The 23,077-nt window shown below is 39.0% G+C and overlaps 1 protein-coding gene across 1 annotated transcript in view; it reads right to left on the bottom strand.

Moving 5' to 3' along the window:
- The window catches only part of LOC143886181 (DEA(D/H)-box RNA helicase family protein), a 90,091-nt gene that overhangs the window by 65,559 nt on the left and 1,455 nt on the right, over positions 1-23,077 (bottom strand). The window contains exons 2-6 of the mRNA XM_077390135.1: positions 22,135-22,317; positions 18,239-18,307; positions 17,966-18,072; positions 2,792-2,870; positions 1,064-1,237 (exon numbers count right to left, since the gene is read on the bottom strand). Of these exons, the coding sequence (XP_077246250.1) occupies positions 1,064-1,237; positions 2,792-2,870; positions 17,966-18,072; positions 18,239-18,307; positions 22,135-22,317 (612 nt within the window). The remainder of the gene's footprint in view (positions 1-1,063; positions 1,238-2,791; positions 2,871-17,965; positions 18,073-18,238; positions 18,308-22,134; positions 22,318-23,077) is intronic.

The raw sequence follows: 23,077 nt of genomic DNA, 5'->3' as shown, positions 1-23,077 counted from the left end.
GCTACAAATGAGTAACTCGAAAAGTGAAAATTTAATAGCTACAAAAGACATGTAATAGCTCCATTAAAAAAAGACACTTAATAGCTACAAAAGAGTAACTCGAAAAGTGCCACCAAACAAGTGTCCTTTAAGAAGGCACATAAAAGTGACTTTCTTTTTTGCATTTACCAGTAAGTTAATAACATAGGTGATCCATGCTATGCCATTTTAAGTTATAACATTTAAGAGCTATGAATAATTATATTTATAAGGAAACTAATAGCTTTAGGAAAATTTAATAGCTACAAAATATATTTAATGGCTATAAATAAGTAACTTGGTGAATATTGCATAAAAAGGTAAGTCGGTGAAGAACGTTGATCTGGCCCCCCGTGTTTTTGCTGAGATCGTCTTCCTCTTGGCATCACAGTCTAGATAGTGGATCATCGGTTAGTCTTAAGTAAGGTTTTAAATTTTGGTTCCGGTTACGGTTGGAAATTTTGGTGCAAATCCGGTAAAATAACGGAAGCATATGGAAACATGTGCAAATGATAGAATTTAACGATGAAACTTTAGGAAATGCTAGAATAAGAAATGATACACACTTAGAAACCATCGCATAAGCAAGACAATCATCTATAATGGTTTAAAAGCATCGACCACCTAGTGACATGTATTGTTGCGTATGTCTGATAATTTAGTACATATTAAATTTCACATATAATTCATGTAAATGTTTACATTTAATACATGCACCACATTTGCATGCAATTCATAAAAATATAATTATGTAATACATACTGACATAGTATACAATTATTACACTTACGGTTTTAATTTATGCATTTCGATCGTTTCGGTATTTGTTTCGGTGGGGATGGAAATAGAAACATTTCGGCTCTTTCGTGTCGGTTTCGGTGGAAATTTAAAACAATTCTCTCACCTTATCAAGCGTAAATGAGAAAAAAGGGCTTTGAAATGTCAGATTTTTCACAAAAGATCCTGGAAAATAAAATCCAAAATGCAAAGAGATGGAAATTTCAGTTCAAACAGATGAAATCAACAAGGAACTGTGACGAGATACCAGCTCCTGAATCTCAGCACTAAAACCCAGCTCCAACAGGCGATCTGCCTCATCAAGGATTAAAACTGCAAGATCTTCCAGCCCGACTGATTGAGAATTGCGTAAATGATCTATCATCCTTCCCGGAGTTGCTACAACAATATCAGGCATGGACCTCAAGGCTACCTCTTGCATCTGAATATAATATCAAGTCATAAGTAAATAGATAACAATAACCATTAAGTTATAAAAATGTAAAAATAGTGTATTCCAATCATTGTTTTAAATTTTGGCCAAAATCCGAATTTCGGAACGGATTTCGGTTGAGACCGAAATCTGAAAATTTCAGATTTCGGTTTGGATTGCAGCCAAAATTTGGTCATTTTGATCGAAATTGTAAAACTTTCGGCCGAAATGACCAAAATTGGAAAAAAAAAAACGGTTTCGGCTTGGTAGGGACCAAAACCGAAACCGAAATTTAAATCCATGATTTCAATAAAAACAACTTCAGGAAGCCAAATATAAAGTAAGAGTGTGCCATTCAAAAAAGTGTACAGCAAGAGTGAGCACCTGAGAACTGATACAACTACAGATTTCATCTATAAGAATGGCATTCGCTATAGTACATCGTAATCAGTTAATGATCATTACCAATATTGCCAAACTAGAACCTAAAACGAAATCAAAGCTGCATAGAAAAATCAAAAGATGCTTCTTTAGTATTTCACAGCCCGTAAAGTAGGGGTGGCAATGGTTCGGTTTTGGTTCGGTTCGACCCCCAAACCGAATCGAACCGAAATTTGAATCGGTTTGGTTTTACCAAACCGAAACCGAATTTTCGGTTCGGTTCCGCCAATTTTGCCACCCCTTACTCATAATAATTGGAAATATTCAGTTCAGTTCGGTTTGATCCCCAAACCGAAATTTGAATTGGTTTGGTTTTACCAAACCGAAACCAAATTTTCGGTTCAGTTTCAGCTCGGTTCCGGTTTGGTTCGGCCAATTTTGCCATCCCTACCGTAAAGCCGTGAAAATAGCTCAAGTGTCTCAAACCTACGGGACAATTATTGTCAATAAAATCAATTTACCTTGTTGATTTATACGACTCAACTCAACTCAATTAAGCCTTTGTCCCAAACTAGTTGGGGTCGGGCTAACGAAATCCTTTAGAAAAATTTCATGAAGAAGGTGAAAGGATCTATCTGGCTCAAATTGACTCAAATTGACTGAGTCTAATCCTGACACTAGTTGGGTTCGTCTACATGGATCATTTTCATCCATTCTACCTTGTTGATTATATAAAATATTATTTTCCATAATTTCCTCGCTATTGATTTTTGAATTTTATAGATTTTTATAAATATTTTAGTTTTCACAATAATTTCCTGATTGTTGTCATGGTAAAAAATCGAACTTTGAACCATCTTGATAAATTCCTGAGAACAATATTGGCACTATGCCTCAAACCATCCAAATTAGAGAAGAGTATCAGTAAAAAAAACATATAGATTTATATATAAAATAAGGTAAGACAATTTCGGCAAACATTAAAATATGAAGTGAACTGTCATCTCAAAAAAACATGTTAGAATGCACTTTGCCAACAATTCTTGGCTAGTAAGGCGCCTCTTTATAGCTCAACCTTCTAGGAACGAATAAATAAAACACAAGGAGGAATTCATTAACAAGAAAGGGCTGTACTTCCACAAAATACTAGCTGCACAAGCACAATAAATTTTATATACAAACCTTCGATGAAAGCCCACCAAGAATAAGGCAACATCTGATATCAGTAAACTGTGCAATCTTCTCAATCATACTATGAACCCTGTCAAAATAATATAATGTCCACAGCATTCAGCCCCAATTGATATAGACTTACATTCAGAATAAACGTAACTAAAAAGATAAACCCTACAACATGAATCACACCCGCAAGCTTCTAAATCACAGTATGAACCCTGTCAAATTAATAAAAGGTCCACACCATTCAGAATAAACAACTAAAAAGATACACCATACAACATGAATTACACCTTGGCATGAGATTCAAATGGAGATCAAAATATCAAATATATTGTGATATAGTAAAGAAGCTGTCCAACTTCCATTAAATGTCAACAACACATAAACAACTTTTTAGTAGCAACAAAAGTTAAACCATTTCAAAAAGAAAATGATATTGACAAACAAACAATTGTTGACCATTGCTTTTTTGCAGGCCTTATTGAGCGGACAAGATCCACTCAGCATGCAGAGCAGGCCAAATTGTACATCCTGGAGTTGGCTCAACAGATCAATTGCCCTCGTTTTTTTCCCAGGCTGTATTGAGCGGACGAGATCTCCACTCAGCATGCATAGCATGCCAATTTGTACATCCTGGAGTTGGCCCAATATAACAATTGTACTGGTCCCGGACCATGTTACACAATATTGGCCATAAGTTTATATATTTATTACACAATTGTGTCAAATCGCCCATACGACTCAACCCCCTTTTAACGTGATTTGACATCAAAAAGCGTTAAAGTCTGTCCACAATTCACGTTAAAAGGGGGGCGCATTATCCTACAGGGAAGGGGGGCAAAAAAATCATCTCCCAAACTTATTTAAAACATAAAAATTTGTAAAACAGAAAGGGAACTCCAAAAATTATTTAATCATAAAAATACATAGTTAATTCCCAATAAAAATGAAAAAAAATACTTAATAATATACCAAAATTATTTAATCGATAATATATAATCATATGAGTTGTTAATTTATTAAGGTTTTTTTTTTTGAATGGCTTTTTAAGTTATGTTATTTAGGTAAACACCTAACTTATGTTTACTAAACAAATAATTATTATAATTTACCTAATATAGGAAAATTATCAGTTTTTGTAAGAAATAGGAATGTTATCATAATTAACTAATGATAGTTATTTAGGTGAATTTAGGTATATTATTAGGTTACTAAAATAATGTAGGTAAATTTATGTTACCCTAAAACTTAGCTATATGTTTTAGGCATATTATTAATTTATTATCACTATTCATAATGAAAAAAAAAATCCTAATAAAAAGGTTACAGTTATAAAAATTGAGAATGATCCAAATAAATATTCATAAAAACATTAAATGATCAAAATAAATGATAAAATTAATATATAAAAATATAAATACTAGTGAAATTAATGATAATTTTTTATAACAGTGTTTAAAAATGCGCACGGAACGCGGCCGAAGAAAATCCTAGTAGACTCAGCACAATGCGGTCGAGTACTCGGTTGACACGGTAGAGTATTCGGTTGTTAACAAAATAGTTTACAAAATATTTACAAAAAACATTAAGGGGCCGTTTGGACACGCAGATTTTAGAAACCAGGTTTTAAGTTGAAAACAGTGTAAAAGAGAGTTAATGTTCAAGTTGTTGCATGCTGCGCTGACGGCATTTCTTGGATTTTAAGTAAGAAAACCAGGTTTCAGAAATCTCTCTCGCATCCTGAGATTTTTAAAACCTGGAAACATGGGGTGATTTGCTGCTCTTGCTGCTGGAAATAAGGGTGAGAAATCAAAAAACGACGGCTGGTTACTTTCTACTCTCGCCTCCCATATACAATTTTGAGGAAATCTAGGTTTCTAAAATCCACATATCCAAACGGCCCCGCAGATTTTAGAATCCGGGATTTCTTCAAAATTGTAGATGGGAGAAAAGAAGAAGCGGACCAGCCGTCGTTTTCTGATTTCTCACCCTTCTTTCCGTCAATGAGAGTAGCAGATCATCCCATGTTTCCAGATTTTAGAAATCTCAGGATGCGGGAGAGATTTCTAAAACCTGGATTTCTTACTTCAGATCCAAGAAACGTTGTTAGGACAGCATACAGCAGCTTGATCATGAACCCTCTTTTACATTCTTTTTCTTTTTCAAACTAAAACCTCGATTCTAAAATCCGCAGATCCAAACGACCCCAAAATGATCAAAATCAATAAAGAGTGGAATATAAATAAAAAAAAGCAAATGTAATAATATTTTTAAACTTAAATATTTACGTTACCAACTTTAGAACTCATGCTATCCATTAATGTATATTACCTATTTACCCTAAAATATATGGTACCTAATAATAATTAGATTTAATAATAATTTTAAACATTAAATATTTACGTTACCGACTTTAAAACTTATGCTACCCATTTATGTATATTACCCATTTACCGAAAAATTTATGGAGGATGAACTAGTTTAGATTCATAACAAATTTTTTTTTTTTTGAATGGTAACTGAATATATTAAAAAGGGAGAGACCGAAAAGTCCCCCCACACACCCCACTATGACAGTATTACACAAAGGAGGAAAGGAAAAAGGAAAACAATACAATAAGACATTAAGGGGGCAGAAAGTCGTATAGCTCCAGAGACAGCTTGACCGCACCCGCTTTAGCCAACTTGTCAGGGACTTCATTAGCTGATCTCCTAACATTTTGGAACGCGACAGAGCACCCAACCGTTATATCCTTTATTTCATCGAAAAAATGAAGAAATCTCCAAGGAGGAACCACCGAACCCTTAAGCCACCTAATGACATTTAACGAGTCTCCTTCCACGATAGTGTTCGCTACCCTCTCGCTCCCTAACAGCAGAATGCCTTGATATGCGGCTCTAACTTCAGCTTCGTTTGATTCTGCAACACTGATAGGCCCGGAATAAGCCTGTACAACTTCCCCATCTGAATTCCTAAAGACACCCCCGATCCCGGCTTGACCGGGGTTGCCCAAGCTTGATCCGTCAAAGTTCAGCTTGGAAAAGCCAACAGGAGGATTGACCCATTTCTGAGAAATTCTAGGATCGGGGACTTGACTGTTGCAAACCACTTTCCTCCCGCCCACAGGTCGAACGTCGAGACAAATTTGAACAATGGCAGCGCCCTCGCCCAGGAAATCGACAACGCGACTACCTTGATATATAAATAGTAAGAAGAATTAGCACGCCCAACGAAAATCCTATTATTTCTTTCCGTCCACAGAACCCACATCGTGGCCAATAACGAAATCGACCACAAAACTTTCCCTTTTTTCCTCCATGGAATAAAAGACCACCCTTCAAAAAGATCCTTCACATTGGAAGGGTATACCCACGAGATACCGAATCTCGACAGTACCCCTCCCCAAACCTCTCGAGCTACTTTGCAATGAATAAATAAGTGCTCCACAGACTCCCCCGCTTCTATACACAAAGTGCAATGATTGACTATGATCATATTCCTTGCCCTCAAAAAGTCTACCGTTTGAATACGGCCTTGAATCGCCGACCATCCAAAGAAATAAATTCTTGGGGGAACCTTAATCTTCCACAATTTTGCAACAGAAAGATTTTCCTCAAACGGATTCAGTCCCTTGTAGAAAGATTTTACCGAAAAATAACCCGTAGAATCCCAAACCCATAACCTTTTATCCACCCCTAAAGAACTAATATAATTACCTTCCAAGACCTGAAGTAACGAGACCATCGAGAGCAATTCCCTATCAAAGAAATTTCTGCGAAACAGCGGCTTCCAGATCACCTTATTGTCTCGAAACTCGAAGCAATCTTTAACTAAAGCTTGCTTGTCTACGGCCACAACATATAGATCAGGGAACAAATCTTTTAAAGGAATGACGGAACACCATACCATATTCCAAAAAGAAATTCTATCCCCCGAGTAAACTCTATATCTTATTCTAGGGTCAAACCATGAACTCAAACGCAAAATATCCCTCCACAAATTCACCCCTGTTTTGTTGAAACAATTTAAAGATCTCCAATTTCCCACATCTGCGCCATATTTACCGCAAATAACTTTCGCCCACAACTATGACTGTTCTTCGCCAAACCTCCACAACCATTTCCCCAAGAGAGCAGCATTTACATGATTGATCTTTCTTATCCCCAAACCTCCGCCTAGTACAGGCTTGCATACATCTTCCCAAGAGACCAAAGAGAGGCTCCTCTTTTCCTTCGATCCTCCCCACAAAAACCTCCTCTGAATCAATTCGATACGCTTTGCAATGCTAATAGGGCACATGAATAAAGATAATTGGTAAATAGGAATATTAGACAACACAGCCTTAATCAAAGTCAATCTTCCCCCTTTTGATACCAAATTCCTTTTCCAGGTATCTAGTCTCCTTTCGATTCTTTCCACAATGGGTGCCCACGAACCTATTTTTGGTCTACCACCTCCCAAAGGGAGCCCAAGATAAGAAGGAAAACTATCCAAAAGGCACCCCATTAGATTAGCCAAATACTTTGCTTCCTCCTCTCCCACATTCACAGTATACATTCGAGACTTTGAAAAATTCAATCTTTGAATAGTGACGATTTCATAGCACCTCAGCACCGCTTTAAGATTCAAAATTTCCGATATCTGGGGGGAACTAAATAATAGAGTATCATCCGCAAATTGCAGATGCGACACTTCAACTCCATTCTGGCCACATTGTATCCCCTTAAGTAGTCCCACGGATTTGCCTTTCTCCATTAAGAGACTCAAAGCCCAGCAACAATAACGAACAAGAAAGGAGATAACTGATCCCCTTGCCTCAAGCCTCTTGTCAATCTAAAAAATCCTTTGGAGAACCATTTATAAGGATGGAAAACCAAGCCGACGATAAGCAACTTTTTATCCACCCCCGCCACCGATTCCCAAACCCCATTTTCCCAAGGAAATGATCCAAACAATGCCATTCTACTCTATCATACGCTTTTTCCATGTAAAGTTTGCACACAACCCCTGCAGTACCCGTCTTAACCAATCCACCGTTTCATTGGCCAACAACGAGCAATCCAAAATCTGCCGCTGGCTCACTAAAGCACACTGATTCAACGAAATAATAAGAGGAAGAACCACTTTTATTCTCTCTGCCAAAATCTTTGACAGGACTTTATAAAGGCAACCAACCAGACTGATAAGTCTAAAATCCGAGACCTTCACCGCGCCTTTAATTTTTGGCAACAGAGCTATGAACGACGCACCAGTGTCTCTATCCAACACCATACCTTCAAAGAAGTCCTTGAAAAATTTAAAGATGTCCCCTTTCACATACTCCCAGCAAGATTGGAAGAAAGACAGACAAAAACCATCCGACCCTGGAGCTTTATCGCGGTCCATCGAAAAAACCCCAATCTCCACCTCTTCTTCTGAGAACGGCCTTTCCAACACCATCCTACTGTTCTCATCTAGCACCTTAAAATGCACATCATCTAAGACCGGTCTCACAATGACTTCCGAAGAATATAAAGTCCTATAGAAATCCAGAATTTCCTCGGTGATGACTTCCCTATTGTATGATGGTGCACCGTCGACCTCTAGAGCCGCTATACGATTGTTTCGCCTTCTCGGACTAGCTATGCTATGAAAGTAAGCAGTACTTTTGTCCCCCTCCTTCAACCACAAAGCTCTTGATTTCTGCCTCCACGATATTTCATCCTGCAATAAAAGACATCTATGTTCTTCCTTGTATCGACCCAACTCATTCAGCTCTTCCTCTAAAGCAGTCCCCTCCTCATTCGCCAAAGAGATAGCTCGAATACTGTCAAGTAACCACAACTTTCGTTCTGATCTTTCCCCCAGTCTATTAGAGTTCCATTCTTTGATTTTCTTCTTTACCGCTCTGAGCTTTTCCCCTATTACAAAATCCGCCGCCCCTTCAACCTTGTGCGATACCCACCATCCCCCCATCAACTCCTCCATCTTTGGAATTTCAAGCCAAGCCCGGTCAAACCTAAACGGAGAGGGACCCCAAGAATCCAATCTCGGATCCAGCAATAACGGGCAGTGATCCGAGACAGAATGAATAAGAGCCTTTTGATATGAGTCCGGAAAGATGGATAACCACTCTGAGCAAAACAAAAACCGATCAATCCGACTCTTCCTGGAGTTTCTAGACCAAGTAAATTTAGCCCCCGACAAAGGAATATCAATCAATTCATGCCTAGCAATAAAATCAGAAAAATCACCCATATACTTATTGGATCTTCTGCAGCCCAGCCTCTCTTCAACCCATCTAACTTCGTTAAAATTCCCCCCTCCCCCCCCAAGCACCACGGATGTCCCCACTTATTCCTGACTACGGCTAGTTCTTCCCATAAATGTACCTTGTCGTTCCTCACTGTTGAACCATATATGCCAGTGAAGGTTACCAGGACAGGTTCCCCCACCTTCCTCAAGACAATTGAAACTGAAAACTTACCTATCCATGATTCTTGCACTTCCCACCTTGATTGATCCCACATAACTAGAACGCCCCCTGCAGCTCCAATGGCATCCAAGGCTAGGAATTCCCAATTCGCATTCGCTCCTAAGCTCTTAATTAGAGACCTATTCACCACCCCCATCTTAGTTTCTTGAATACAAACTACCTCAGGTTTATTATGTTTTACAACTTCTTTAACTTGAGCCTTTTTTTCCTAAGACCCCAACCCATTTACATTCCAAGAAATTATCTTCATGGACACACCGATTTGAGAGCTAAATGACCCCTGGGTCCTCCTCTTTTACTAATTTTCCTATTTGAAGATTTGGAGTTTCTACCATTAGACCCATCATAATTAACATCGGATTGGACTTTAGCTAATTCCCGCAGCATCTTCTTGATCCCCTCCAAGCTGGAAGGGTCGGATAATATTCTCTGATCTAATTCTCTTCCCTCCGCAACCCTGAACAAATTTATTAACTGGTCCTCTGATCCGGAGTAAGTAAAGCCCAAAGCCCTGCTCGTAGAAATAATGTGGTTGACAAACACCTCCAAAATCTGAGATTTAGGATCAAGAAGCATCTTCTTGATCCCCTCCAAGCTGGAAGGGTCGGATAACATTCTCTGATTTAATTCTCTTCCCTCCGCAACTCTGAACAAATTTATTAACTGGTCCTCTGATCCGGAGTAAGTCAAGCCCAAAGCCCTGCTCGTAGAAATAATGTGGTTGACAAACACCTCCAAAATCTGAGATTTAGGATCAACCCAGGAAATGGGTTTAGGATCTTCCTCCTGAGTAATAACCAAAGCCAGGTTATTGCACCTGTTATCGGACCAAGATGAGTCTTCGTTGCCCCTACTATCCTTCCCACCGATACCCTCCCGCCTATACATCTGCGCAAATCTGTCTGAAGATACATTTGATGAAGGGATAACATCATTCGCCTCCTCACTTTGCAACAGTAACCGACCTTGACTCCCCCTTGTCAAAAAAACATCACCCTGAACAACCTCCTCGCAGTTACTTGCTTCCAGGGAAGCTTCTGCAAACTCGTCCAACAGATTAGAGATAAGATTAGATTCACCCAGAATCCCTTCTACCCCTCGGGCCCCCAAACTTGGTGTTTGAAGGATCGAATAACACTTGGCTCGCACAGACCAATTGACTATAAAAGAAGGAGAAAAATTCACAGAGGCTTTCAACCTGATTTGGGAATCTGCCGCACTACAAACCCCACTTGGATAAGATATAGGAAGCCCATTAACCGAAATGTCCAAAAAGTCCATCAGATCCCGTGGGCTATGGGCCTCCAAACAGCTCAGATTAAAAAGATCCGCCGAACGTGATAACTTTATAATACCAGACGGAGAGGATTCAATAGAAAGGTTAGGACGGCTAGATCCATAGATCCGAGGGATAGGCGAAGAAACAAACCGCGATAAAGGGCCCATCTGCATATATTGATCATCCGACGGTTGAGAACCCACTAATCTTATCAGAGGGGTATGCGACTCCACCAAAGTCGAGAAACCTACTTCTGACGATCGCCGTACTGGAGACAAATGAGAACCCTCCACGATGTCCCTCTGCATGGTAATCATCTCAACGTTCAAATCGCCGTAAGCTACCCCCTTATAGCTCAGGCTACCATCACGTGAAGAGGACACGTCGCAGGGAAGGCTAGAAGAAGAAGAGGCGTACGAAAGTTTTTCTCCCCCTTGATTGCTAAACTGAGCACCCCTCTTCTCCGGCACGACTCCGCCATTATACTCGATCGAACCAGACCAAGGTTGAAAAAATAATTCTGCCGTCTCCTCCGATTCACGAACTTCAGTGAGCCAAGGTCGAGTAAAACATCGTGATACCACCACCCAGAATACTGTTTCATCTATCCACACCGGAATTTTCATTACAACGGGAGCAGAATTGGATACCATTAATAATATCATAGCCGTCTCATACTCATTACCCTGTTCGCAAGACCCATCTGTCGCTAGCACTCTCCCGATTCTGCATCCCACTAATCTGAAATTGACCACAGACCAAGCATGAGGAGGCAAACCTTTAATCGACCACCAAGAAGATAAGAAATTCCCTAAAAATCTATCCTTCCACTCAGATACCCTTTCGAATGGACTAGCTTCAGCACTTGCCCATTGAACCTTATACGAGTCCAGTAAGAGAATTTGTGAAGAGGCAATAGCAAACTCCTGAGGAGCCACCTGCGTAACCTTTAAGCTTCCTGTGTTTCCTGACATCTTTTCCAACCACATTTGCAACTCCTCTACATCAAGAGTTATTCCACCTTTAGTTTTCCCCCATAGAGTGCTATTAATACTGAACTGGGAAGCTAATGCGATGGAGTCCGCCCAGATTTCTTCTGGACAAAAAACTGTATCCTCTTTAAATTCTGGCTCAGCAGCATAGCCTGCAAACCCCTCCTCATTACGAGCTACGTCAGAGAAAACCCCTGTTTTCTTTGCCTCCTCTTCACTTGCAGCTACCTTAGGCAAAGGTTCTGTCAACTTCTCCTTGGATGAGATGACTAATGAGTTTCTTGAAAAAGTAGAGGGAACATTAATGTCAAACCTCGACCAAACTTTCCCGCACCTGTAACATTCCACCCTTCTTCTAAAGTTGATAAACTTACACTTAGAGCATTTCCAATCCCCTAAATTACTTTCTTTTCTTCTTTTTGCCACCCTAAACATTCTCTCATCTCTTCTACTACGTTTTACTTTCCAAACCTCCTGTAATCTTTTTCTCCCTGATAGGTACTCTTTAGCCAGAGAACCCTGTTGTTATTCCAGATTCGGGGTTGAAAAGCATTCTGATCCATATTCCTCTCATGCCCATTTGAGTTCATGTTCTTAACAAATTCCTCCATAAATAGGAGCTGCAAGCCAAAACGAGCTTAACAGTCTCACAATGTGCAGACAGTTCTCACCTCGCACAACTTGATATGAGACGGAAACAAATGAAGATAACAAGATGGGAACCGATTCAGAGGCAGATAGTGAATATGATGAACCAGAAGTGTATACAGTGGAGGAGTCTGACACAGAACCAGAGAGTACTCCCACTAATACAGAAGAAGAAGAGGAAGACAAAGATGAAGATGAAGAGGAAGAAACAAACAGAGAAACCGAGACAGCAGGAACGAATGGAGAAGCAGAGACAGCAGAAATGGGGGGAGATAATCCGAGAACAACAGGGAGACCCCACACCAGAACGACTTGGAAGCGCCGGAGAAGACGCTCCTCACCAGACACCCACAACGAAGAGACTTTTCTAGCAACCTATCAAAACCCACCTGCTCCCCAAAGGATTAGTCCGAACCGGCACCTAGATTCATAACAATTATGGACACTTTTCTACCACATCTGCTTGGAACAAGGTCAGAGGTAAAAAGCTGAAGAAAAGATGGTCATCATATATCTGGAGGGAACTACCTACAAAAGTGGGTTGCTTTATTTGGAAAAAAAATTCCAATGAGATCCCAGTTGACGGCAGGCTCAAAGAAATTTCTACCCCTTTTCTATCCATCACCAAAGAGGATTTGAATCACATATTTGTTGATAGTGCGCTAGCTAGAGTGAAATACAAGGTGACAATCCAAGAGGGGGGTGAATTGGCTAATTAAAAATTTGGGGCTTAATTAAGTGGATTATTAAAATCAATTTACTAATTAAGCACTAGTTAATCTAACCCTTGTTCAAATAATCAATATAGTGAAATTTAGGGTTTAGTTGTTACTTTAAGCTTATATACTCTAACCCTTGTTCAATAAACCATAAATGCAATTTAAAGGGTAGAGATTATCAATCACCAAGTGCAAAGAGAGGGAGAAGAGAAAGCATCCACAAGGCACAAGATTTATAGTGGTTTGGTCACAACTTGACCTACTCCACTCTTCCAAGTTTTCCTCCTTAGGAATCTCCACTAACCAATGAGATTCTTCAACGGGCGAATCTCAAAGCCGTACACAAGCTTCTCCTTCAAAAAAATCACACCCTTTCTGCACGAAGCCTTACGAGGCCACCTCCCTCTTACAATGATTCACCTTTCTTAACGGACCGAATCGGAGACCCTCACAAACAAATGAAGAAATAAAAGAAAAGAACTCTCTTTGCCTCTTAGATAGGCTGATTACAACTTTGAAAGCTCATAAACACTCCAAGGAAGATAAAATGTAAAGCCTATGGAGTACCTCTTGATAGAATGTACAGAGACAAGTTCAAAGAGGTTTTAACCTTTCATATAGAATTTTAGGTTCAAGAAGATAGGATTTAATCTTGCCAAAAGGTTGTTTAGAAAGGTTTAGATAGTGTATATACAGCCCACAAGGAAATATGACCGTTTGGGGGTAAAACTGTAAATTACAGGGTTGAAAAAGTCAACCTGCGAAGGCCCCAACGGATCTATTTCCTTGTCGCGGCGGTCGACTAAGGCACAGCGGTCGCCCGCCCTTATCGGGCTCTTAGTTTGAATTTCAAATTTCATACCGGCGAGGGCTACCTGTTTGAAATTAATTTTCGACTCAAAAACACTATCGCGGTCGACCGGACCTATGGCGGTCGACCTCCAAGCCCAACCTGGATGTTTTCTGGATTTCCAGAAAACATATCCGCGGTCGCCCAGCTTACCCCGGTCGACCGGCCCGATAAATTTCGAGATGCCCTGGACTTTCAGGTAGCATCCCGCGGTCGACTGGCCCTGAGTAAAATTTCATTTTTAACTTTTAAAATCCAGGGGCTTTAGCCTTAGGTCTTGGGCTTATTGGAGGGCTAGGATCAGCCTATGGGGACTCCAACTACATTCTAAACATAAGAACCTTGAGTCTTCTTGGACTGTCTTGGCTCCTTTGCACTTCCTTGGACTTCTTACGCTTGAGTGAACATCTTGAGCTTTGTCTTGGCTCTTGTGACTTTACCTCCAATCTTCAATGCATGTTGAGGTACATGAGGTGTCACCATGGCATGTTCAACTCCAAGCTCCTTCTTGACACTTGTTGGGGAACTTGTGGGATCTTCATGCTGAGCTTCTTGACTTGATATCTCCAAATGGTGATGACTCCAATGTAGGTGCAAGCTCTTTGTTCCTTGCTTTCTTGATCCACAAGCTATGTGTTGAGTTGAGTTGTGTAATGGCGATTATGACATGAAATTCCTGTATATGACACAACACCTCAAAGCGACACATTAGTCCATGAAAGCTATCAATTTAGTTTGCTAGCATCAAAACAAGAAGGTAAGATGAATGATTAACCCATGGGAACCCTTGGGCTTACATAGAGCTTTGTAGAGCTATTTGGCCTCCCAACTTGATGTTCCGTTGTTTCAAAAGTAACCTATAACCGTTAGACTCTTGCAGTAATTTGAATTAGCTAAAAGGAAAAAAAAAATCTATGACTGATTTTGCTTTGAAGATCATTCCATACCTTAATCTTGGGAGATATGGAAGGGAAGGTGTAGAAGGTGGATAGAGGGCTTAAGGAAGACAACAAATGCGATCATAATGAACATCAAAGCTTGAGGAAAGATGCTAGCCAAGTCCTTCTCACTTATAATCGATTGCTTTGACTGGGAAGCTTGGGCGCTTAGCAAAATGTCTACTTTTCTTAAACCGATTAATCTTATTACGATATGGAAAGTAGCTTGGGAAAAACTAAGGGAAGGTGAGATCAAGCTAAACACGGATGGGGCTTCCAAAGGCAACCCTGGTGTGTAATATTCCAACTAACAGGCAAGCAAAAGAAAGAAGTATATTTGACAGCCTAAGATACTGCAAAGCATTAGGATTTGATAAGATTTGGATCAAGTCTCATTGCAGGTGTTGGTTGATTTACTTAAGGACAAATATGACCCTTTAGGGCCATAAATTTTTACTAGCATGATCTAAAACCGCAGATGTCTTATGCCTACAGAGAGGAAAATCAAATTGGCGATTCTTTTAGCGAATCATGCTTGCGATAATAAATGGAATGTATTCAGATTTTGGAGAGATCTTCCTAATAGAACATGAGGTGCAGCTAAATGTGATGCTTTGGGTATACCAAGTATTCAATGCAAGTAAGTTGAGTCAAGTCTTTTTTGAATCCAGAGGTAAGGTGTCATGTCCCCCTCTTGCACTTTTTTCTTATATCAATAAAATTTAAGGTGCCAGCCCGGCTTCCTAAATAAATTCTGGGTATTGCTTGATCTTTATTTTCTTGAGAAGAAAATTGTTTCGAAACCCATTGGCACTAGATTTTGACATATTCCCTTCCAGCCAACCTTTATGACTAAACTCTTTATTAAATGGGTGTTTATTTTATGTTTTATTGGATTGTCCTAGCATAAATCTCTTAAATCTGTTTTAGCTTTGTGTTACTTGCTGCAGGATTGGTTTCACACTCTGGATTAACGAATTTGACATTGCTTGATCTTTATTATCTTGAGAAGAAAATTGTTTCGAAACCCATTGGCACTAGATTTTGACATATTCCCTTCCAGCCAACATTTATGACTAAATTCTTTATTAGTTGGGTGTTTATTTTATGTTTTATTGGATTGTTCTAGCACAAATCTAACTCTATTTTAGCTTTGTGTTACTTGCTGCAGGATTGATTTCACACTCTGGAAAACCCTAATTGCAGCTTATATAAAATATGTAATTTTCAAACAGCGGGGATATCATCTTGGGTTTGTTGGGTGCATAAACCAGGACTGAATCACCAATAGGAAGAAGTGATATTTACCAAATCACAAATGGGGAGAAGTGATATTTACCAACACGGCATGGAACCAATTAGAACCATGTACAAAATGACACTTTCATGGATTCTCACAAGTCCTCTTTCCTTGGAGTCATATAGATGAAATCTGAGATAATACAAGTAATAGTTGGTGATCTCAATAGTTCATCATGTGAGTCCCGCAATAGCAACAAAACAGAGGGAAGTATAGAGAAAGACAATTCTTTTATATTACATTAGTATTGGTTAGTATCCTAACTTGGTGAGTCGTTTTTGTGATGAAATTTTAGTGCCAGTACCACATTTTGACTCTTTTGGACCGAGAAAGGGCGCTCGGCAGGAAAGGCTTGTGCCATGAAAGAAGCAAGGAGGTCAACCAATTTCAAATACCCTTTCCACGGATTCAAATCTTTTCCTAACAAGCAAGAGGAAAACAAGAACATATGTCCACCTATGATAATCCAAACAAACTTACTTGCATCAGCTCACCACAAAAGAAGTAAAATAAACTCACAGAAAAGATAGTAAGAACCATCTGATCCAGAGCAAATCGAAAGCAGCCCTTCTAACCTCTTCTTCCTCAAAGTTTCTGTCAACAAAAACAGTGGTTAACAACTCAAGAAAGTCAAATCCCAAAGCATCAGTCTTTCCAAACACTTTGATTCGTAAAAGGTTGGGAAAAAAGAGGACTAATCAACCACACCTCAAGCGTGCCCAATGTAACTCCGTCAATCTAAATATTGAGGATGCAACTTCTCATTGCATTAGCAATACAATTTAAAAAGGTGAGGTTCTTATCCACTTCATAAAACCATTTAACTCTTAATTTTATCTCCAACATTGTTCTTTCCCATTCTTTAAGTTACGATCTCTTCATAACAAGAATTGAGAGTACCAAGACCATTGCATAGCATGTTGAAACCATCGTTCTTCCCTTGCGTACCAAGACCACTCGTCACTCATACTAAGAAGACCCAAAGCCTGCCCTCCACTCTCCTCCCCAAAATCTTCTTCATCCCTGCCGGCATCAAGGAAAGTGTGAGGAAAGGATAGATTCTCCTAAAACACAGGTTTATGGTGGGCCATAATCAACAGCCTGAGGCCAAAAGGACCCAGTTTCCTCGAGTTATTCGCACAAGAAGTCAAAACTTTTCAGCCCCCAAAAGATCGAGAATCCTCAGACCAGATCTTTAGCCTATATCGCACCTAGAGGGATAGTAGCGCGTAGGTTCAAATGTCGAAGTTTGAATAAATGCTTATAAACAATGAAGAACCGTGTGCAGAGCGAGCATCTACGGGAAGAAGTAAGCAGCAATATGAAAAATCCCCTCATTTTAGCACTAATGAAACCCACCCACCAATGACATTGGTTTTAAAAAATGACTAACTTTCCATTCTATTGAGCAAATGGCACTTTTGGGATCAAGTTCAATAATGAATCAATTCATTCAATTGATATAAGTCGTACAATCTCGTATATGAGAACCCGCCCCCAAATCTTACTTTCTATCCTAACAATTCAATGAGTTAGAAGGAAGTATAAAGTTCTAAAGCCTACATTCCTCTCAGACTTAGATCAACAACATAATAAATAATTTATGTAACTGGTGCAAACCTAGATCCCTAAAAGAACGTTAGAAGCATAAATGTATTACTTATTTTCAGCTTACGTTCATACATACCAAAAGAAATTCCAGAAAAAAAAACTAATATGACTATATGAATAACGATACTAGACTTGAAGACTGTAAAATAGATTAGTATGAAATATGGAAGTTGTAGTACATGAATTGATAATAAAAAAAAAAACTAACTAGAAAGCAAACTTTTAGAGTCTACAGGTCGGAAGCTCACTAAATATTAGGGTCACAATTGACATAAGGTAAGTTGCACAAAAAAATCGCGTGGGTATATAAAAGAACAAAACATAAGGCAGGGCAATCAAATGAAGAAAAGAAAGAAAGACTTACTGCGCAGCCAATTCTCTTGTTGGAGTAAGGACTAGCACCCGGATTGCAGGTATACGCTTAGGACGAAACAGTAATCTCTCCAGAACAGGCAAGGTGAAGGCAGCTGTCTATACGATGAAAAAAGTAAGAAACTTTTTTTAATGGCTTTTTTCGAATGGCTAAAAAAACTAAGAAAACTTAGGGCCAAGAAAAATTTCAAGTCTATAAAATAAAAAGAGTAAGAACCTAAGACCCAAGAAAAAAATGAATTAAAATAAACTGTTGAGCATATACCTTTCCAGAACCAGTAATGGCACTCCCACAGATATCACGTCCAGTTAATGCTAATGGTATGCATGCTGCCTAAAGCAAGGAAATGTACAGTTAAAGCATGATGTGAAGAAGAGATGACATGTTAATGGCAAGTTGTCTATAATATGATAAAATGATGCTTCCAGTAACCATTCCAAAAAAAATGGTGCTTCCAGTAGAACTTTTACTTACTAGAAGTACGCATCGGAGAGTTTTCTTTTTCTTCTTTCTTTTTTCTTTTTTTTTGCTATAGAGAAACAATTTCATTTCCATTAAGGCAAAAGAGGGAAATTTCCTATTTTGCAAAATGGCTAGGATATAGACAAAGCCAGTTTAAAAGACAGCCCAAAAAAAGTCCAAGGTCAATACTGAGAATGCCATTGGTTGTAAGGTTCTTACTTTGGGTAGGAAGGTAAATCTTGAGATTTGGTATAGCTTGAGGACCCCAATGTGGGTTTGGAGTTTGCCGTCAATAGACAGATAGTGGTAAAAGCGGGCTTGTAATCAAATGTTTGTTGAACTAGAATTCAGCCCTTCTAGCCAAGCACACTTTCATCTCAATAAAAATCTTATATAACACCACGGAGGATCACATTCCCGCTATAAGCAACCCAATTGTAGTAAGAGAATCTCCTTCGATCCAAAATCTAGCCTTTGCAAATATCCCCTGTACTCCAGTCCCAATAGCATGAATATAATCGCAAGGTCTTGCAAAATCCAAAACCATTCCCCCATAATGCCTGCTCCTAGGTCTCTAAATTGTCCACCACTAAGATTTTATTGCGACCATTAAAATTCAGTTTTGTCCAGCCACCAAGAGGAGGTTCTCCGATATCTTGGGCTCCCAAACAGATTATGGAAGCAATACTTTCCAAATACGTGAAAAACTTTTGTTAAAAAAAGTTCTACCGCCACCTTAAGAGATTTACTAAGTTTAGACAATTGTTTAAGCCACTAAATATAATAACCAAGATTTATTTTTATTTTTTAAAAACCCTTCAACAGCTAGAAGTTCAATGACGATTGATGACAATGGGAGTAGAATTTTTATTTATTTTTGTTCTAAGAATTCAGCAAAAGGGGAAGTTAGTTCTAAGAATTCGTTAGAAGCTCTCAGAGATAATCCGCCGTGCAAGATCTTGGTAATGACCGGATTATAGCCATGTCTAGACACACGATCCGCAATAGGTGCCCTAGGGGTCATCTCTTTCTTAAAAAGTGTTAAAGTATAAAAGATTAAATAACACCTTCTCCAACAGCTTAAGCTTTTGGAGTAACTGGTTGTTTCACATGGTATCAGAGCCAAGGGTCCCGAGTGCAAACCTCCTTGATAACAAAAATCCACATGCAATGGCCAAACCCAAAAGAAGGGCCACATGTAGGCCAATCCTGGAAAGATGGGCCACACGTGAGGGGGAGTGTTAAAAGTATAAAAAATTAAATAACACCATCTCCATCAGCTTAAGCTTTTGGAGTAAGTGGTTGTTTCAGATGGAATCAGAGCCAAAGGTCTCGAGTTCAAACCTCCTTGGTAGCAAAAATCCACATGCAATGGCCAAACCCAAAAGAGGGGCCACATGTGCCACGTGCACGGAAACCATGGAAAGAGGGGCCACACGTAAGGGGGAGTGTTAAAGTATAAAAGATTAAATAACGCCTTCTCCAACAGCTTAAGCTTTTGGAGTAACTGGTTGTTTCACAAAAAGATTTGGAAGCCCTCAACTAGGATTTGATCCCCACACCATTTGTCAAGCCAAAAAGAGGTGCCTTCCTCATGATCTATACTGCTTATGATATGGCCAATACGTTTCATTCTTGTTTTACATACCAGTTTTGCGATTAGTACGATACGTTTTGTCTGTTTCGGTCGAAATGAAACAAAATTCATAAGTAAGATTAGGACTCTTCTAATAATCACAAAAAGACCGTCACAAATCATTGCTAAAGAATCAGCAGGGACAAGATGACGTTAGGATAACCATAATAAATCATGGATTTCGAGAGTCCCTAACATTTGGATCCCCTCCCCCCCTCCCCCCCCCCCCCCGGCCCACAACTACCCACCCCACATCATGCTAAAGTTTGTCAGAAAAAAGTAAAGTCACAATGAATGACAATGTTGAAATCCGGAAAGTTGCTTAATAATGTCGGAGAATCGTCTTTAATCCAAACTTTGGAATAAGAGAAAGAAGTCAACAACTTAATTCCAATTCAAGTGGCCACAAAGATGATATATGTCCTCCTTGGCAATTGAGAAGATAATTCCATGGAATAAATGAATTATTGTCACCATTTTCTAGGCGGTCCTTCTCTCATTATCCATAAGAAGGAGATGTTAGGGAAGATTCTCTAGCAAATTTTGGAACGAGAGTTCTGATATCATGGTGTGGCATGTGATGCCTACAATGTAGTTTTGTTTTTTTGGTTTTTTTTTTCCTTTTATGCTCTTGGCTTATGTCCACTTGGCTTTATGCACTTTTGTTTTTTTAATAAAATATTTCTTTGTTTAAAAAAATGATGTAAGGATGACACCATGGCAAAAAATGATGTAAGGATGACACCATGGCATTATCGACAAGGTATGAATATGGTTGTTTTTTCTTCTTTCTCATATAAAAACGTAGCCAGGTAGGGATGCTTGAATATTTGGCTATATGTGGGCTTTTGTGCCCACTGGATTCCCATCATGGAAGTATTTCACCAAGACAAATTATCCATTCAATAACTCTTTCTAATATAAGTCCAATAAGAGTTTGCAACTCTATCAAAAATCCTCGCATTCCGGTCTTCCTAGGCGAGAGTACCCCTATGTTTTTATTTGTATCGGCTCATGACTTATGGGAGGGATGGAGGATAATATGCAAGAGTAATGAGGCGGAGCATCATAGTTCATAATTGGGAGGCTCCACCGGCTCAAGCTAAACTTTGATGGCTCTAGCTTGGGCAATCCAGGTCTGTCGGGGATTGGTGCAGTATTGAGGAATTCATTGGATGAGGTGTTATGGGCATTCTCCGGTCCCATTGGGACGGCAGATTCTAGTGAGGCAAAAGTAAAAGCTGCTCATCAAGGTATAAAGTGTATTCCAAGTGAACTCTTGAACTCGATAATTGTGGAAGGTGACTCAATGAATGTCATTAGATGGCTAAGAGGTGTGCGAGTGCCGCGTTGGAGGTTTGCATCTTTGTTTGACGAAATCGAAGATCGGATATGTGATTTTGCCATAGTTTTCAATCATATTAGAAGATCGGCAAACCAGGAGGCAGATAGGGATGGGCAGGCTTGGTTTGGACTTGTTTGATTTCCTCCCTCCGTAATTGTATACTTTCTTCGTATTTTTCTTTTCTTTTTTCGCTCTTGTGTTCTGGGCTTGACTATCTCGGTCTTCCCTTTTCTTTAATGAATTGCTACCATTCAAAAAAACATCTAATAAGAGTTGGTGAAATGAGAATCTCCCACAACTCCAATATTCCTTTTCTTCTTCAATAGCGGTGAGTGTTGCTGCAAATGTATTATTGAACTTTGTGTTTTACATGTTTTTGCTTTAAATTGAATTGTGCATATTAGTTATTACATTGAACTGTTAATTTCATTTTACCAAAGGGCAACGATATATTTGCCCCCTTTTATTCCCTGGGCCACCCACTTTAATGTAATAGAGTAGTCATAAATATAATAGAGGAGGGTGGCCCAAGGAAGAAAAGGGGACGAATATATCAATTCCCTTACCAGATAATGTAATATTATATGTTATCAAGTGTAATGGGGGAAACATTTCTATTTCCCGAATTTTGACATAAAACCTGGGAACTTATTAAAATAAAAAAGTAACAATAAACAATGAAGTGAAAATTAAATGTACATGTAACAATAACAAGACCTGGATTGGTGTTGGTTTTTTATAACCCAAGGCTTCACAAGCTCGAAGTAAAGGTCGAGAGAGATTAAGCTCGATGAATGAATTTGCATGAAAAGAAGTGCCTTCAGATGGAGCGAAAAAGGTACTGGGACATCCAGGAGCATCTCCACGGTCAACATCAGCATCCTCTGGCTTATAATTTTCCTATAAATAGAAACAAATGCCATAAGATCGCTAACCTTTGTTTTTATGTACAAGGGAATTTTTGTACTCAAAATATGAATTCATAAGAATGTTAGGTACACAAGAAATATAAAGGAAGAACAGATAATATTTCAAGTTATTGTGACCCAAACTAAAGTAGTAAACGTTTAAACAATGCATGAAACCTTCTGAATCTCATACCAATTTAAAGTGCTACATAAAGCTATACGAACTATTTGAATAATCTAGAATGAAAATGAGAAGCAATTAGGCAATCATGGGGAATGGAAAATGGCGCAATAGCTTAAGTACCAAAGAGAGATGTGAATTGTTTTCCAAACTAGCATGTTTTTCAAGGCCAAGCAAACACAGAAAAGCCCAAGGTATCTATCCAAGGTATAATCAATTAGACGAATTAAATGCCATGCTTAAAAGTTCAAATATATGACACCTCACCAAATTAACCATCATGCTTCTTGTTTGTTAGGTGATTCAAATTTGAGTATGTAGATCTTGTAGACGCTATTATCAACACATAGCTCAGTTCCCCGTGTTAAACTAGGCATAAGAATAGACATTGAAGAAAGGGCAGAGGTTGCAGTGTTGCACCGAGGCTAAAACATCTCTAAGAACACCCTCATTGGCAAAAAGACCACCCACCATTTGCTTCTCTAAGAACAAGAAAGAAATATCATTTCCACTATCACACATACTGTTTTGTTAACAATGGAACTAACCGTAATTGTTCCAGACTATGAAA

This window comes from Tasmannia lanceolata, unplaced genomic scaffold (genome assembly GCF_043159265.1).
Source record: "Tasmannia lanceolata isolate RefF3 unplaced genomic scaffold, GAP_Taslan_0.1 ptg000011l, whole genome shotgun sequence".
In the NCBI taxonomy this organism is placed as follows: Eukaryota; Viridiplantae; Streptophyta; class Magnoliopsida; order Canellales; family Winteraceae; genus Tasmannia; species Tasmannia lanceolata.
The sequence above is the reverse complement of the archived record's forward strand: the minus strand, read 5'-3'. Positions and strand labels throughout refer to the sequence as shown.